Raw genomic sequence first — 17,961 nt, forward strand, 5'->3', positions numbered from 1 at the left:
CACAGCCGCCTGGAACAAACAGAAAAGATTTTTTCATGGCTGTTTTTTTTTTTTTTGCAATATGAATAAGAATTGAATTCCCTTTGTAACTACAGGCAGAGGAAAAACCACTTTCTGAGAAAAGTCTTCCTTCCTCCCCTGCGGTTTTACAGGAACAGCTGAAGAGCAACATCTCTAAAGTAACTGCTCACACTGACATGCTGCATGAACATGACACTCTGTTCACAAAAGCTGATGCAAAGTTAATTTATCTATTTATATATCTGCATCTAATGTGGCTGGAAAAAATAACAGGTCATTCCAGAGTTTAAAGTTGCAGTGAAATGGAAGTAGCAACACCTTTTCTAACCAATAACATGCATCTGAATGGAAGTATTTAAAAACAGTACTGCAGGGACTTGATTCTGTTAACTGGATGGAGGTAGATCTGAATGCAAGCTTTCATTTGTTTCGTTTTTTCAATGGGAGATCAATTTATGACTTATGATTTATTTTGATTACATTAAGAGTTATTATAAATGATACACATACGTGGATAGATCATTCACAATAATATCTAACATGCATTTATAAAATAGGTGAATAGAGGTAGGTAAATTTTCATTTAATGCCAACTTTAATGCTTAACCAACTTGATATCTAACCAACTTCATTTATCAAATCTAAAGTGGTCTACCAAACCTGATGGATTTTGTTTCATTGACGCCATAGAAGAACAGTTTTTTGTTGTGTTGTTCTTCTTCATTTAAAGGTTATTTGGAAAAAACAACAATGAACAGTTCACACAAAAAAAAAAACATTTTAGTGTGAAAAACCGTTTTGGCCCTGTAAAGAGGTTTTTGTGCAGAGGAGAGATTCCACGGATGTTAAAGGTTTTTCATGGAACCATTGCCATCAGGGAACCTTTATTTTTAAGGGTTTATAACTTAAGAACCAGGAACTAGCTACATAAAGCCGCCTACCTTTTTAGCTGAATTCTGGAAAAAAAATGTCAAATGCTGTACACCTATACACAGGATAATTATTACAGTTTATAAAGCAGAAATATTGAGGTTACAGAATGAGGGCATGTGACAGTATCAGTGAGATGATGCATAGCTTGTGCTCTGCTCCTCTCTACTGTAGCGTGCCACCCAAAGTGATAGTGGAACCTCAAAGGGGAACTCTTCAAGTGGAGACCAAACTGACAGGTGAGAACAGCATGTACCAGCTCTGGAAGTTGGTACATGTCTCAAATGGTTTTCAAGCATCAAGCGTCTATGTCTTCCTGTGTTATATTCACTGACTTCAGACTCCTATCTCAGGTATCCCAGCTCCTCTCAGGATTCAGGCTCAAGCAGTCTGAACATAGAGAAGCCCAGAGTGGATCGGCGCAAACGCCTCGTCAGACAGTTTAGCTTGTGAGTCAGTAGGCAGACGACGGTCTTCTGGAGCCTTTTAGATTTAACAATATGGCCTTTTCAATTGTTCTATAGTAACCATAGTGATGAAGATGACCTCCCTGAGGCGCTTGCAGCCATCTCCTCCCAGTGCAGTATGGGAAAATCATCCTCAAACAGCTCCCTGGACAAACAGGTCCAACCACCCATATACCCACCGGTAAGATTTACTATGCCCACTCCTTCAGGATGCAAACAAATGTTTTTTTGTTTTTTTATCAAAAAGTTTTCAGTTTTTCAACCATTGTTGAAAGGCTATAATCAAAATCTTCCACAGGAGAAAATATCTAATTAATAATAGGGAGACACGGAAATTATAATGAATAAAAAAATAACTAGCACACCTTTTAATGATATAATATACTCAAAATTGAAATACTACAATCATGTTGTTGAAAATATGTTCCTCAGAGGAAATGCAGTAACTATTTACTACTTTGTTTATGGCACTTTGTTATTAGTGACTTTTCTTACCTAGTAGTTAACGAATAAGAGCCTAGGCCTATGTACACTGAATAAAAAAGCTAAACAATGTATGCTTTAACAAAATGAAATTATATAACTGATATAAATTTGCTTATATGCAATAACATTATCATTTAGTTTTATCAAAAATGTGCGCAACAAGTTCACCCACCCTGGACATGCTATGTGACAATATACAGACCTTTGATTTAGTTTTTCCTTCTCTATAGCAGAAGGATACGTCACGTTTGGAGCGTGACAATTCTCCACTGTTCCTTCCGAGTCCTGTACCTCAACTGCTGCCATATGCTACACATACAGAAAGGTAACATACAGTCTCAAAGACACTGTGTTATTATGGAGATTTCCAATAGACCATAATGATTTTTATACTGGACAAACTCTATTTTCCATGCCCTAACCCTACACCTCACAGAAAACCTGCATTTTTAGATTTTTAAATAACTTATTTCTGTATTGATATAACCCGTTTTCCTCGTGGGGACTAAAAATGTTCCTACAAGGTCAAAATTACTGGTATTATTATCCTTGGAAGACATTTGGTTCCGCTAATGTAGGTAGGGAATGCCAAGTACACATTCACAACAGTCAGGCTCTATTCAAAATCTTTAAAAAATCCATTAAAACATAAGAAGATATATATATTCCTACTATTGTTCTGCCTTCCTCTGTGATTTTTCATATCTTTCTTTTGTTATGCGTGTCTGTCTATTTTTCTTTCCATCTGTCGACGTGGCGCTTGATGTTTTTTTTCTCTGATTGTTCCCATCCTTCTTTCTGTTCATCCGTCTGTCTTCTTATGTATGAAGCTCTGAAGACCTGCGGATGGAGAGAGAGAAACTGCTGAGGGCTCTGTTAATGACAGAACTCTGAGACAACATGCAGCTGACAGACCACAAAACCTACACAGACAAAACAGCCTTTAACTCGATGCACTACTTTCACTGTTACACAGTATATGAACCTAAACAAACCTCTAAGCTTTAAGAGCTGTTTTAGCGTTATGCTAATGCTACACAGCAGTGTTTAAAGCAGTAACAGCGACGTTTCTATGTTTGTTCGCTTGCTCTGTTCATGGCATGGCACTGGCGCTGTATAAACTGACTGGTAACTTTTAATAATTCTTCATACTTATTTTTCCCAATGTTTAATAATCTGCCTATGATTTCTTGAAGTTTAGGGAACGGAGTTTAAGTCAGGCGTTGCTTAAAGCTGTCATTGTAGACCTACTGTATTTGATTTATGTTCTGAATAGAATACTACTACACTGCTCATACTATTTCTGTAGTATGCAGTGGTGATACTGTGCACAGTATGCAAAATACCAGTTTGACCTTTCCCATTTGCCAAAATGTATAGTATACAGCAGAACACACTGTCTGGGAGACTATATCCCACAATGCAATGTGTTCAAACACCTATTTCAAATGTGACTTGTGCACTTGAACATCACATTTTTATTCATTAGATTACTGAACAGCTTATATTGAAATTTTTTGAAAACATGCTTCAAATTGGATGAAAAATTGAGTTATTAATACCACTTGGACTAAAAAGCATAATGGAGTCACGTATGTATTTAGCATACTACTGTTTAAAATGTGTATATTGTACTGCATCATATACTATTTTTAGACAGTGTGTATATATAGTGTGTATTGCACAGTATATGCTATTCTGGACATGTGCATAAATGTCTTGCAAAGTTAAAGGTTTCTAATATATATTTTGTGAAATATTTTACTGCTATCCCTATATACATTTTCATATGAAACTGCAGTTTTATACAACAACCTTCTTTATCTCTCTTGTAATATAAAAACAAAGACATTTCCGGAAGTGCGTTGAAAACACGTTTTGATGCTTTCATTGCCCACTAGAGGGCATTAAATATGCATTTCAGGATTTCTTTTCAGAAATAGATCAGGAGCAGCAAAATGAAATGTAAACTTTTTATTTCTTGTTTACAACTTGATTATCGTAAGGGAGAGCATCTCCAGTGTTAATATTTTGATATGACCACACTGAAATAAAGTCTATTTAATGTAGCTCAATTACTTCTCACTTTTTTAGGTGTGGAAATATAAATACGTACATAGTGAATCAGTCACTCAATCCCTCAGAAAGGTTGTTAAATTTCCTTTATTTAAGTTATTATAAAATATCAAAATAAAATAATACTTTCTCCAAACAGCCAAATTCTTGATTTCTCATTTCTACATTTTTTTTTTTTTTTTTTTGAATTACAAATATGATGGTAACAGATCGGTAACATGAAAGAGTAGTGCTTTTGCTTAACTACTGCCCGTTGGCATGTGTGGGTACTAGTACAAATAAATCACACTGACTATTTCACTGTCATACACTTTACTCCTACTGCTCATAAAAGCCTAAACATGCAAATTACTCCTAGTATTTAAAAAAAAAAAAGCACAGAGCATAATAAATGAGGCACATTGGCATAAACAAACAGGAGGGTACAGATGGGATACAGCTGCAGGTAACAAGTTAACCTGTTCACATTCCAGCAGATGCACACAAACACTCTCCTTAATACACAGACAATGGGTGAAAATACACCTGTGTGCATTACAGCAGGCCCGAAACACTCTCTGAGTGCAGTAAATAAACACACATGCATTGATTTTTTTTTTTTTTTTTTTTTTTTTTTTTTTGGCTAAACACAGACACACACACACACACACAAACACACACACACATTCAATAGCTGGTTACATTTAGTACACATGCACACATTATCAAGCACATTTAGCTATAGAAATTTGTACATTGATTGGTACGGACAATACATATGTTTATCATGCATGACACAGATACGCAGATACAAAGCACAAAAGTTGTTCCTGATTCTGGTTCTGAGCTATTTTTTGGCGAAATGACTTAGAAGAACTACGTGTTGCATACATCCACGGACTACACTGTGCGTGGCGTAAGAGTTTGGCGAATCTTGTAAACATGTTAGAACAGCTAGCTCTATGAACTTCATGCAAATTAAAACCTTCAAAGAAAAAAAAAAAAAAAAAAAGAGAGAGGCTTGAGAATGTCTCTACGTATTTACACATACTCACGGTAGAGTCACATCAACAGGGAGGCATTGACACACACACACACACACACACACACACACACACACTTTTTTTCTGGTCCTTTGGCTTAAATTTACGGTATCAGCGAAAGTCTGCCTCTGATTCGGCAGGTTTAATGTTTAGACCCTGGTATGAGAAGCTATTTCCTGAGTGAACATCACTGCACGTGCATGGACACAAACATACAAACTCACGCAACAAACCGTATGAGTAGAATATTAGCTCTAATGCATAAAAAAAACAATGTGCAATATACATTAAATGTCAAAATACATAATTCTTTTAAAATTCTTATATAAATAGCATAAATGGCATAAACTGCTTTGTATTGAGGGGTTTGTTGACTCCACCGCAGGGGTGTGGCCTCGTCAATCGATTGGCTTAAAGCAACTGCAAGTCAAGATAGGCTCCGCCTCCTACAGTCTGGTCTCCAATAGGCTGCTTGGCCGACAGCATAGAAGGGAGAGTTACCAAAGCGTCGCTGTTGCCGGGCTAAAAGGAGACAGAAAGAAACTACATTTACTCAAGAAACACATGCTTATGCCTCATTATTTGTAATAAGTCCCACCTCAAATGAGTGACATCCCTCCTACTGACTAACTAGCAAACTGCCTGAGGCGAATGTACAGCCTGCATGGGAAAGACGCACACTGTGGGTGTGCATGGCAGGAGTCGCAGCTGTTTTTAGAATGGGTTTGTTAGCTCATTAGGCAGCCTAATAGAACGTTTCACTCCTGTGGGGTTGAATATTTAGTGTTATATTCTATATAATGCGTAGTGCTATCAAGCACATGCTATAGCGATAATTACTCAGTTATAATATAGTAAACGATATTTTGAACACGCTTACGTACTTTGGTGGAAACCTTTCATGCTGTTAACCCAAAGCAGCAATGTTAAGAAGAAACTGACACACCTTAGTTTATTCTGATTGCAGAGGGTCTCCTTCCATTATTAAAAATGAAATGTATTAGTTATTGTGATCTCTCTCTCGCTCTCTCTTTCTCCCTCTCTCCATTTTCAGAGTAAAAAAATATGACTATCACATTTTTTTTTTACTATAATTTACAAAAAAACACACTAAAATGTAATTTAGTGTAACAATAGTTCATATGCCAAAACAAATCTTATCAGGCATTTCATTTCATTATGCTGATTCACAATGAAACATTATATATAATATTTATTTTACACAAGTTATTTGAAACATTAAAGTTGACACTTTACCTTGCATTAAACTTTCTATACATACAAAATTACTTTTGCACATATAACTTGATGCAGACTCCAAAATGAAAATGTCTTGTGTTTTATCAATATACATATAGCTATATTTAAAATGTATTTTTAAATTACAATTTAATTATATTATTGCTATAATATAAATTCATTTCTAATAATAAAGTATAAAAATGAAATGTTGTATTTACATAAACAATGACATTTATTTTAATGTGTGTGCGCGCTGTGTATGTGTATATATGTGTATATGTATGCAGATTTCTTTTGTCTTATCTAGAAAACTAATACCAGGCTCCTATTGTAATGGAGCAGAAAACTAAGTCAAGTTAGAGCAGGCCAATGCACCGCACCTTAGCTCAGTGTGTGTGTGTGTGTGTGTGTGTGTGTGTGTGTGTGTGTGTGTGTGTGTGTGTGTGTGTGAGGGAATTTAGACCAGAGGAACCTGTTTAGCTCATCGAGGGGGTGTGACAATGCAACTATGCCGTCCTGTTACTCAAACCCACTAAAGCATCTAAATCTTCAATGCTGAGCACTGCAGGGCAAAAGACACACCTTAAATGTTCCCTACAATCCAGCCCTGCCCTGCCTATAAACACACACACACACACTTTCTGATGTGGAACAAACTGGAACTTTTTTGGATCAGCGGTGCTCAATAACACGAGCTGGTTACTAATACATTTAAATTCTGTAGAGGCCAGCAGTGAACTGTAAATAATTTAGTTACTTGCTATTGGGTAGGAAGTCAACTAAAATAAAATAATCAGAGAAATGGCATGAAAAAAATTCCTGTACCTCACTGAACTCACACTGATCTTATAATACAGTCGTGGGTGTGTTTAAAACTCACCTGATATCCATGTACCATGCTGAGGATTTCTTTAACCCCGCTATTATAAGCGTGGGAAGGGGCGTGGCCTTGCATTCGTATCAGTGCTGTGGGTGGGGCTGAGAGGACTGAACCAGCTGAAGGGGTGTGGCCAGTAGGGAAGTAGCTGATGTTAGGGGGCGAGCCAGGTGGGCTGTATGAAAACAGACATGGATCAAAATTTATGAAAAGCGCAAAAGAAAAAAATAATAATAATAAAATAAAAAGGTAAATCAGTCAAAATATGAATTTTTATTATGGGTTTGTGTGCGTTTTATCCAGCTTTTATATTAAATATGAAATATTTATTTGTAAAAAAAGAAAAAAAAAAATCTTTCTTCCATCTATCGGTTGAACAATAGTCCCGTCCTTAATTTAACGTCACTGTCCCGGAGTAATGGTTTACTTTTCAAGGGTTTCTGTAGCCTTGATAATCATATTTCTGTACTTAAATCTCACATACACAATCAGTACCTGAACCAGTTCTTCCACTATGAAGTGAGCTAAAATGCACATTAATGCTGTGTTAAACGACCTGGGTGTGACACACTCACTCAGGAGTGCGTTACCCTTGTAAACACACCCAGTCCTGGTTGTGCAAGTCCTCCTTAAAGACAAAGTCATTATGTTCAGCTTTTAGAGCTTAATTTGAGGGGCTCTTCAAAAACACAAAACACCCTCAAACACAACAGTTCACGCAAAGGTTGTGCTTAAATATTCACATCTTGTGAAACATCTCAGCGAACATAAGGCAGTGAGTATTATTCTGGCATCATGCTAGAGTGACATTGACTGTGTCCAAAACATAAAGGTTCCTTTTAAAGAAACTGGTTCAGACAGGTTTCCAAGGCATCACGAATAATGATTCATGACAAATTCAAGTGAACTTTAAATATTTATTTATCTAGTTATATCTACATATAATTGGTATTATACATTCCAATGGATATATATATTAATTACATTTTTTCTCTTTTAACCACTCCTTCAGATGCCATTTGTATCATTTCACGCATACAGCATTATGTTTTATTACGTTTTGGATACAGATGCTGACTTGATTTTGATTAAAATGTACACTAGAGCATTAGACACATCATTAACTCAAGGATAAATAGTATTAAATTTATCCATTCATCATTTTCTGTAAATGAAAATGCAACTAATTATTGATCTCACGCCGCGTATGTGTATGTGCATGTCTTATCTGAAACACGGCATTAACAAGTAAAGCGTTACCTGGGATAATAGGTGGTGTAGTTCATGTACAGTGGGTTGCTGGCAGGGTAGAAGGCTGTCGTTGGTGCCAGGGGTCGGGGACTCAGCAGGAACTGAGAGGGGTAGATAGCTGCTGGCTCCACAGGTAGCACTGCTCCCGCAGGAAGGACCGCTCCAGCAGGAAGAACAGCTGTCCCATGAGGAAATGCATATGATGGAGGGGACAAACCTGAAATGGGGGAGGTGGGATATTGAGGAATTACTGAATGAAAAAAAACAACCTTGAAGCTTCCAGTTACGGCAACTAGATGTGTTTGTAGTGTTAATCTCGTTTTTTTAATTCTCTCATTGATAATGGGGATAAATAAAATGCACAATGGCGTCAATTAAAAGGTTTTTATAAAGCATATGGCTGATGAAAATATGATGAGAAAAAGTAATACTGCAAAAATTAAAAACGCACTAACTTATTGCACTAGCTTACTGACCCTTCACGGACAGCAATGTTGAAGAACTAATGGTAAACGGACTACGTCCCAACTATGTTTCTGGGCCTGAGAGCATTGCAGTTATATTGCTGTCTATGGAGAAATATAAAACTCTCATTTCAACAAAAATATCATAATTTGTGTTTTAAAGATGAATGAAGGTCTTACAGGATTGAAACAACGTGAGGTTGAGTAATTAATACAATCTTTGGGTAAACTATCCATTTAATATTATGGAAAGGTAAGGTTAAGCTTTACGTTATTGCAGCGAGAATAAAACGAACAACAAAAAAATGCATTTATTTGACATTTTATTCTCACTAATATGGCACAAAACAGGTTATAAAACTTTCTGTATAACAATTTAGAGAGAAAACAAAAGACTAAATTGAATGGATGTGACATGACAAAATATTGAATTTACATAATTACTAAAAAAAAAAAAACCCTAGAGATTAGTCAAATTACTTTCGCCAAATAATTAAAGGGTGTGGACCTAACTGAACCTAATCTAGTTACAATGAGGGATTTACACCTTTAAACCCCTTTCAAGTCCTGGTCATTGTTTGTCATCAGAGGCTCATGCAGTCATCTCATCAAACAAACAATGAACAATATATGGTGTAGCCACAAGCCGTAGCCATCTCAAAAGCCCACCCTAAACACAACCAGTCACACTGAACCTGCTTATAAATGAGTTGTCTTGGAGACTATTTTAGAAGGTCGTTAATGCTGCAGGTACATTTACAAATCTCCATCATGTCAATATTACATGTATTGTCACATTTAATTTGTCTAAATATTTGCTCAGTGTACTGAAGAAATACTAGTTTAATAGAATAATTAAATGTATTTCTATTCAAATATCTATAACAAACTTCATCTCACACTCAAAGCATGCAGCAAACCATAACCCAAAACTGTCAATAACTGCCATTATAATTCAGTTACAAGTCAAGTATGTTCCTCCACCCTTCAACATATCAGTACACAGCCACAGGCATTCAGATGCCTCTAACCGGACTCAACCTGTGGCGTGCCGAGGCTTTTACGTGTGCTGCTGTTTGGTTGTTAGGATAGCAAAGTTACGGAGCTGACTATCTACAACCAAAGAAAGAAAGAAATCTACACTAAATCAAACAGAAAGTGCCTTTCCACGACAACCCAAAGTGCATATTTATGATGTGGATTAAAATTGTGTGCACGTTTAGATTCAGAAAGATTGTACTAAATCACCCCAAATCAAAGCCCTCCATTCCCCTGCTGTGGAAAAGCATCTGACAAACTCAGATCTGAATTGAATTAAAAAAAACAAAAAACAAAACACAACATTCACCCACCCAGATTCCTACTGTTCCTGATGCCCATTCCTGCCTGGGCAGGAAAATGGACAGGACACCCACCATGAATGAATGAATGAATGAGAGAAAGGGGAAAAAAGGAAGGCGTGAAGCGCCACCTACCCGCACACACAGCTGAGAGAAGCAGCCCCAGAGCCCAGCGGCACTTACGTCGTAACTTACATGGCGGCGGCGAGAGGCCGCTCCTGTTGAGCGTCCCCCCCATCAGCACGATGTTCATCTCCTGAGCGGAGCACGCAAACACCTCCACGTAACGCTCCTTCATGCTGCGCTTGTGGCAGTGCTGGGCCGCCAGGAACGCCCGGTCAGCTGAACGCATCTGGATGAAAGCATCACCCGACGGACGACCCTGATCAAACAAAACAAACAAACAAATGCTGAAGCCATCAACTCACTTCAAACCAAATAACAAACAAGCGCATTTTAACAAGAGAGCAAGACACGTTTGGGCTTCACATTGTATTTAATTGTTGTTGGTGATATTGCTAAATATGTCTCACCAGGAGCATCTGGTTTTTAAGATGGCAGTTCACAGTGGGGTTGGCAACAGAAAACTGACTCTTATCCATAATATGGATTTTTAATTATTTTTAAAAAATACTGGATCCCTGTACTAAAATACTGATGATTTCTGCTCTATGTATTCAGTGGAGTTGCATTACTGTTAATGAATCTTCAGCAGCAAACAGACACTTCTGAGCCAGTTCAAAAGTAATGCCACTATAGTTTAACTCCCTATATGGGTTCTTTAAATCAAAGGTATACCGTGCAAAACAGTCCAATTGTTCTACAGTTGAATACCTGACTAAACAATGTTCAGAACAACAGAAATACATACAGTAATACTGCAATCAGTGTAGTTACTGACTAGTTGTTCAATTGACAATGTGTATTTAAATGTTTTATAAAATAATTGAAATGTTGTTGCTACCGTTTTGTTTAACACATAATTAATTAAATATAATCACCTACATGTCATCTAACTTTCATTAGGGTGTTAGTACAGTATTAGTAGACTGGTAGGGTTAGGGTTTTGAATAAGTTGACATGTTCTTGAAAAGTGACCTATAGTCTGTGGTATGTCTGTTGGTCAACACAAAGAGTTATATAATAATCAGATGGTCTACTTATAATCTAATGAAAGTTAATGACAAAGTTATTTAAGAATGTTCATAAGGGGCCATCAAAATAAAGAGTTACCAATTCCTTCTTTGCATCTAGCTCAAAATATACAATCAAGCAAGCCAACTTAAAAAAGCTTTTTGTGGAAACATTTGTATTGTCTATCCTATTCTCAAGTGCAGTTCTCTTCGGCGTGCTTTGAGATGTTGTAAGGGTCAAGGCATGACAGAAACACATTGTAAAGGAATGAAGAAACACAAGCCCTGACAGAAGCTGTGTTTAATCACACTTTTTTTTATGGAGCGGTTGAGCCAAGAGGAAAAACTCCCTGACAGAACACATACTGAACTGCATGGGCGTGTTTATTTTGATACTGGATGAACTTCATATGAATACTACAGTTCGTATGTATATAAGCGGGATCTTTACCTGCTGATTGAGCACCATATGCACTCCATGTGGCTTGATGTCAGCGGTGTATTCCCCCAAGAAAACCAATATGTCCTGTATGGTGGCATCGTACGGCAGACCCCTCAGTCTCACGCAGTCCCGCACACCTGTCACTGCTGCCGTTGGGGGCACGAACGTGGGGGGTGGCACAACAGACAGAATGGGGGATGGGGCCACGGGAATCAATGGGGCCGATGAGTATCTGTTCAGTACCTGACGCACAAATTCTGGAGTTATATGACTGGCAATGAGCATCATCAAAAGACTTCTGCCTGTTTATAGTTTCAGGTGTAGAGATGATAGACTAAACTGTTTTTTTTACCTGCAGGTACTGAATACTGTTTACCACCATGCAAACACATGTTTGGTCTGTCTATATCCTTAAATCCCCTTATATATATAGAGACAACATGTCCATACTGGGTTGGTTTTATATTTGCTGGAACTACCAAATCAGGTCTATGAATCCATGCACTTGCTGTTTGAGCAAGTTAAACCATCACTTTAAAAACCCACAGATTTTTTCGTTTTCTTTCTTTGTTTCTTTATATTTGCATGTAATTATCTGTTCTATTAATGATTTATAATGAACTCTTTTCATTGACTGGTCCAATATATCTGTACTTTGGTTTAGACGGACACATTTTTTTTGTATTTTATTTTACCAGTATTTATATTTTTCCCATAGTTATAATAATAATAATAATACATTAAGTAATGCATATTTTGCCTTCAAAAACTAATATGAAAATAAATCATATATATATATATATATATATATATATATATATATATATATATATATATATATAAAGCATTGATATAATACAAGCATTCAAATTAAACTGAAAATGTCAATATTTATTTATTATACATATTACGTTTACCATAATAGTTTAATGATTATATTGTTACTTTTTAGTGTTAAAAGTAAAAATAAAATAATTACAAATCAGTTCTACATACTAGTTATTACTCAAACAAATTACTGGTTGTAAAAACAAGCAAAACATGGGCAAAACAGGTTGGTGTTTGTTGTGTGAGGGATTCCCTTTGTTTGGTTTCTTTTTATGGCAGACAAAAGTTCAGTCTTTTGGCATTATTGATGTGGTTATTCAGTTGTAAGTATTCTGTTCATTAAAGAATCTAACAACCAGGCAGTTATTAATACAAGGCATGATGGGATTCTTTGCCTAAATGACACACCCTTATAACACCAAACCCTGCTGTTGGTGAACAACACAGCTGAGTTGCCAAACACACGATGCTCAAAACCAGGTTAAATTGAGTTCAACCGCTTGCTATTGTTGAGTAGCTTTGATATGACAACAGCAAAAAATGATTACAGAGGAATTCCAAATAATTCTACAAAATTAGTAACCATTAAATTTTAAAGGTTTTCCATTGGAGAACAGGAAGACTACAAGAGAGATTTTATGACAGCTTGGAAAAGCTAATCTTTTACCAATTGCCAAGCGGAGTGTTTGTTCAGCGCGCCGGGTCGTTTTGATATATTACATGCTTGTACACACACTTACACACCCAAACATCTCACGTTTTACTTGCCATGTTGAGTCTGTCTAAAGCAACTGTCTAAAATACACTCCACGCAAATGACGGTTTCAAATTAAAATAGGAAGTGCTGCACTCACCTGTTGCACCTCAGCCGCAGTGCTCTTGAACAGCTCTATGTACCTCTTGCCCAGGATGTCCTTGTGTTTTTTCAGTGCGTTCTGAGCATGCTCCTCGCAGGAGAACAGGACGAACGCGTCCCCAGTGGGCCTGCCATCGGGAAAACGCACAAACAGAATGCCTTCACCGCCGTCTGTCACAGGACACGCCGGGGAGAAGAACTGCAGCACCTGCTCCGCTGTGGCGGTGAACGGAAGTCCACGCATGCGTACAATAACCTGATTCTCCCTCGAAAGAAACTTGGCCACTTCATTAGAGGTACCTGTCAGTCAGACATCGACACATGAGCCACTCAACGTGAAGCTAAAATACACAAAACATACTCAAAACCAATGCAAATAACCCTGACAGAACACAAACTCAGGATATCGGATGATATATACAGTTTCTATTATTACTGCATACATATAATAACTAATAAAACTAGAATGTGTAAATATTGTTCATATAGGGATAGGAAAGTAAGAAACTTAGTTCCTGTTACAATTCTTTTGAATTATTTCAGTTACTTTACTTCCTGTATAAATATTTTAGATATTGTATATTAAATATATTAGGCATAAATATGTAGGGGAGCCACTTCATTGCCAAACGATTGCATGACAGCAATAATAAATAAATGTGAATGAGTTCACTGCAAAGAACGGATTCAGAATCATTCGTTCCATTTGAGTCAGACATTGGTTTTACATTACATTCTTAAAATTCAAAGAACCAGCTCAGGTAATTAAGTTTGGGAATCTACACTGCTCCATTTATTTGAATGGAACTAGTTCTGAATAATAACAGATTATTCAAGGAATTTTAATTAATTATGGAGCTCTGAATAAGAATAAGAACCGGTTCTCAGTTCCCCACCCTATTCACATACAAACCCAAATATCGCATACACAAACTCAATCTCAAAAAGTATTTTTACCTCCTGCAATCTTTAGAAAGTCTTCACCTGTTGCCTTGTAAACCTGCAACACAGAATAACGCATGTAAACATACAATTAAAAAAAGTGGAACTTTTTGTTCATCAGGGAACTAAACCAAAAAACGATTCAAACTGTATTCATATAATATATTTATATCTCTCTATACTTGGTATACGCAATACTTCATATAATAGATTTATGAATGTGTGTTTACCTCAATGTATCTGGTGCCCATGTGATGCTTGTGTCTCTGCAGGGCCAAATCCCTGTGCTCTTCACTCTCAAACCTCACTAGTGCCTCTCCGTTCCTCCTGCCCTGAGCATTCAGACACAACGCAGCACCTCCTCTACACACACATGCAGTCATTCATTAGAAACACCGCATTGTGCACAGACTGAATGATAATCATTTATTAATAAACGCTGCCTGTGGGTGGTTTGCAGCTTATGAGTGCTTACTTAGCGATGTTGAGACCCCGGAAGAATCGGGCGATGTCCTGGTCTGAGGACTGCCATGGAAGACCCCGAGCTCTGATCACCGTGTTATCATCCACCCTCTCCATCTTACTGCTATACACATACATACATACATACATACATACATGCAATTTAACCAACGTGTCACACCAGCTTATACTAGTAGCAAGTAATGTATCAAGTAACTTTTTGTTAAAGCTCTACATCCTTGCTTACTACTAGCTTTACAGAAATTGTCATAGGATTCGACAAGAGCCTGCATGATTTCTATATTTTTCAATATTTTTCTTCAAATAAATACTAGTGAATAAAATAAAAACCATCAATATCTCAACCGCTCAATTTCTATTTTATATTCATTTAAAAGATTAATTTTATAGAAATATCATAATGAATAACCATAAAATGTATATTCGTTCTAGAATTTAGGAATTATTTAGTTTTCTGCGATTTAATTAAATTGATATATTTATTTTAAATATTAAGGTGGATCTTAGCAAAAAAAATAATAATAAACTCTCACCAAGTGCCAGTCTCAAACTTGTCATTCACTTTTTCTGGGAAGGAGAACTGGTGGCCTGTGAAGTCAAATACAGCACGTTCATAACAAAAACACTTCTGAATATTACATTCATGTGTTCACACGATAATATGTGAGATATGATGACTTACAGACAGGCTCCGAGATAAGTGCTAAAACTATTTCTGACATCTGCTGAACCTTGTGAGTAGTGAAAGGGTGAAGAGAAGAATCTACATCCACATTTAGGTCTGATCGCAGCCGCAGTCAAGGAATACAGCATCTGTGTTTAGCGTTACTGGTGATAATTACCATTTAATGACACAGTAAAGATGCAAGGAACAACAAGCACAGGGTACATAAACGCACAAGGACTGTTGAAACACAGCAGTCCTCCATAAAGACACAATAGCAACATGGAAGGAGAAAATGACTTTCGATTAACCTTTCTTGCTGCGTAGAGGGCTGCGCTATTGCATTGTGTTTTTGACTCTGTGTATGTGCGTGTGTGTGTGTGTGTGTGTGTGTGTGTGTATTAAGACGTTACAGCGAAGGTGTGGCAGGTTAAGCTTGTTGGCTAAACACTCTTGGCTTTCTCTCTCTGGCTCAATTGAGCCCACACTATTGTGAGTCTATTTGCATTTCAAAACCTTGGGATCCTGCAGCCAACACCCTGTTGTCTATCTTTCTCTCTCATACACACTCAGATGAAACTTCCTCACACTGCTTGTCAGAGAATTATCAACTAATGCGTGTAGTAATCTACTCTCATCCATTGAAGTATTGCAAAAAATATGCCATGACCTTTTTTTAAGGATACAGTCAGCTATGGCCTGAAGATTCAAGTCTTTCAACTCCCCTTCTGAAGGGAATTTGTTCTTGAACTCTTTCCGCAGGTCAAAGAATGAGAAGAAACACTCAGGCAGCAAAATATTCTAAAAAGCACAAAAGCAAGCGGTCAATAAACACATCCGAACTAACAAATCATTAACTTATAAATAAATATTGCCTGCTCAGAGTTTAGTACCTTGCTGGAAGCCTCGGGATGGAGGACTTGACGAATATGCAGCTGTCCATCCGTACAGAGGTAGAAGGTGTTTCCTGCACTTGTGTCCACTTCTGCACATAACCTCTGATTCAGCTGCACACACACGGACGCTCTGAGTAAACGCCACTTTTATATGCCATTTAATACATACCCACAAGGCCGCTTGTGCAAATATCAATCCCCAAGCACTTGAATAACCTGCTTAATAGTGTGTAAAGATATGCCACTAAACAGTGTACAGACAGACCCTCCCTCAAAGAGAGTTAGAAAAGAAACGTAAGTGTGCTTTTGAAAGGATCCACTGTCAAATGCAAACGTCCTTATGTATTTTGAAATCGACGTTCTTAAAAAGATGAATACCGGCCTGTCAGAACAGATTATATGACAATGATCACCTGTTCGATGGCCTCTTCGAGCAGTTCAGCTTCTGTCAAGGTCTCCTCGGTGAGTCCACTCAGCTCCTGACACTCCTCAGAGAGCTCAATGTGATCCGGTTTGACTAGCAATTCATTTACCTCACCGGCCTAAATGTGGAAAGCAGAGGAATGCTCACTGCCAACATATAGATTTACATAGGCAAATAAATAAATGGATGTATGATTTGATAAATAGCAGGGGGAACTTTTTAAATATCTGCCGCATAAAAATACCGTAAATTATTTCTCACTCTCACCCTCAACAGAATTGCAAATGCACATAGATAGTTAAATAGATGAAAGTGAAATAAATAAATACAAATAAATTGTCATATTTATCGTTTTACTACATTTTTTTCCAAAAACAAAACAAAAAAAATTACATGTTAGTAAAGATTTGCTATTAATAACCTCCACCAGAATTACTACACACACACACACACACTAACTCACGCACGCACGCACAACAACGCATAACACGCATACGCGCACCATCATGGGGAAATATGAAATTACCTTTTTAGTCGCTAAATCCACAACCTGCCAAACCAACTGTACAATTTCCTTTTCATCTGATCCCATTTGGTCCCCACTCGCGCCAGATGTGGTGGTGAATAAAAGCACCAGATAATCTGGATTAACCGTCATTTTTAAGAAGGAAAAAAAAAACTATTGTCACACCACCCCGATAGCAAAAGCAAAACCCTAGAGATCAACTCCAGGTGACAGAGAAGCCAGAAGTCCAGTGACCCCACGCCTACGGACAGATCAGTGCCGGGCTCGGACTCGCCTCGATGTGTCCTGTGGCCTTTCAATTGCGTGAGAATCGATGCAAACAAGTCCGAAACCCTTGGCTCCGCTCCGCAATGGCTGCTTGGATCGCGCTGGTTTTGTGTGCGCCCTACCTGGCCACCGCCCACGTGACACAGGTAATAGATACCTGCCCAAAAGAAAGCCCTCCTACCGCTGCTGAGAAACAAGGACGTGGCATGGCACGCCGAAAACGCGCTCCTGATACATGATGTGAGGGAATTCAGGATCTGGTTTTTACGTGTTTACACAGTCTGCTAATAAAAAAACCCTACATTAACACCTGCTCACCTGCCT

At 37.6% G+C, this 17,961-nt stretch overlaps 2 protein-coding genes across 5 annotated transcripts in view; one reads left to right on the forward strand and one right to left on the reverse strand.

The window, feature by feature from the left end:
* Positions 1 to 4,596, forward strand: part of epb41l4b (erythrocyte membrane protein band 4.1 like 4B) — a 21,172-nt gene extending 16,576 nt beyond the window's left edge. For all 3 annotated transcript variants that reach the window (XM_043262078.1, XM_043262076.1, XM_043262077.1), the window contains 6 exons: positions 96 to 179; positions 1,126 to 1,190; positions 1,305 to 1,400; positions 1,476 to 1,599; positions 2,135 to 2,229; positions 2,735 to 4,596. In XM_043262078.1, the coding sequence (XP_043118013.1) occupies positions 96 to 179; positions 1,126 to 1,190; positions 1,305 to 1,400; positions 1,476 to 1,599; positions 2,135 to 2,229; positions 2,735 to 2,798 (528 nt within the window). In that variant the 3' untranslated portion in view covers positions 2,799 to 4,596. The remainder of the gene's footprint in view (positions 1 to 95; positions 180 to 1,125; positions 1,191 to 1,304; positions 1,401 to 1,475; positions 1,600 to 2,134; positions 2,230 to 2,734) is intronic.
* esrp1 (epithelial splicing regulatory protein 1) lies at positions 4,050 to 17,754 on the reverse strand. 2 transcript variants are annotated; one of them, XM_043262079.1, is made up of 15 exons: positions 17,371 to 17,754; positions 16,834 to 16,962; positions 16,418 to 16,531; positions 16,211 to 16,325; positions 15,543 to 15,641; positions 15,394 to 15,448; positions 14,853 to 14,963; positions 14,608 to 14,740; positions 14,393 to 14,435; positions 13,434 to 13,735; positions 11,761 to 11,994; positions 10,360 to 10,558; positions 8,382 to 8,589; positions 7,125 to 7,296; positions 4,050 to 5,524 (listed from the first exon to the last, which is right to left on the reverse strand). In XM_043262079.1, the coding sequence occupies exons 1-15, from the start codon at positions 17,500 to 17,502 to the stop codon at positions 5,414 to 5,416; spliced, it is 2,157 nt and encodes a 718-aa protein (XP_043118014.1). In that variant the 5' UTR covers positions 17,503 to 17,754; the 3' UTR covers positions 4,050 to 5,413. The 2 variants fall into 2 exon arrangements, with proteins under 2 accessions (XP_043118014.1, XP_043118015.1); XM_043262080.1 differs by having other exon boundaries at positions 10,372 to 10,558; positions 17,371 to 17,753.
* Between the last annotated feature and the right edge of the window lie 207 nt (positions 17,755 to 17,961).

This window comes from Puntigrus tetrazona, chromosome 16 (assembly GCF_018831695.1).
Source record: "Puntigrus tetrazona isolate hp1 chromosome 16, ASM1883169v1, whole genome shotgun sequence".
Taxonomy (NCBI): Eukaryota; Metazoa; Chordata; class Actinopteri; order Cypriniformes; family Cyprinidae; genus Puntigrus; species Puntigrus tetrazona.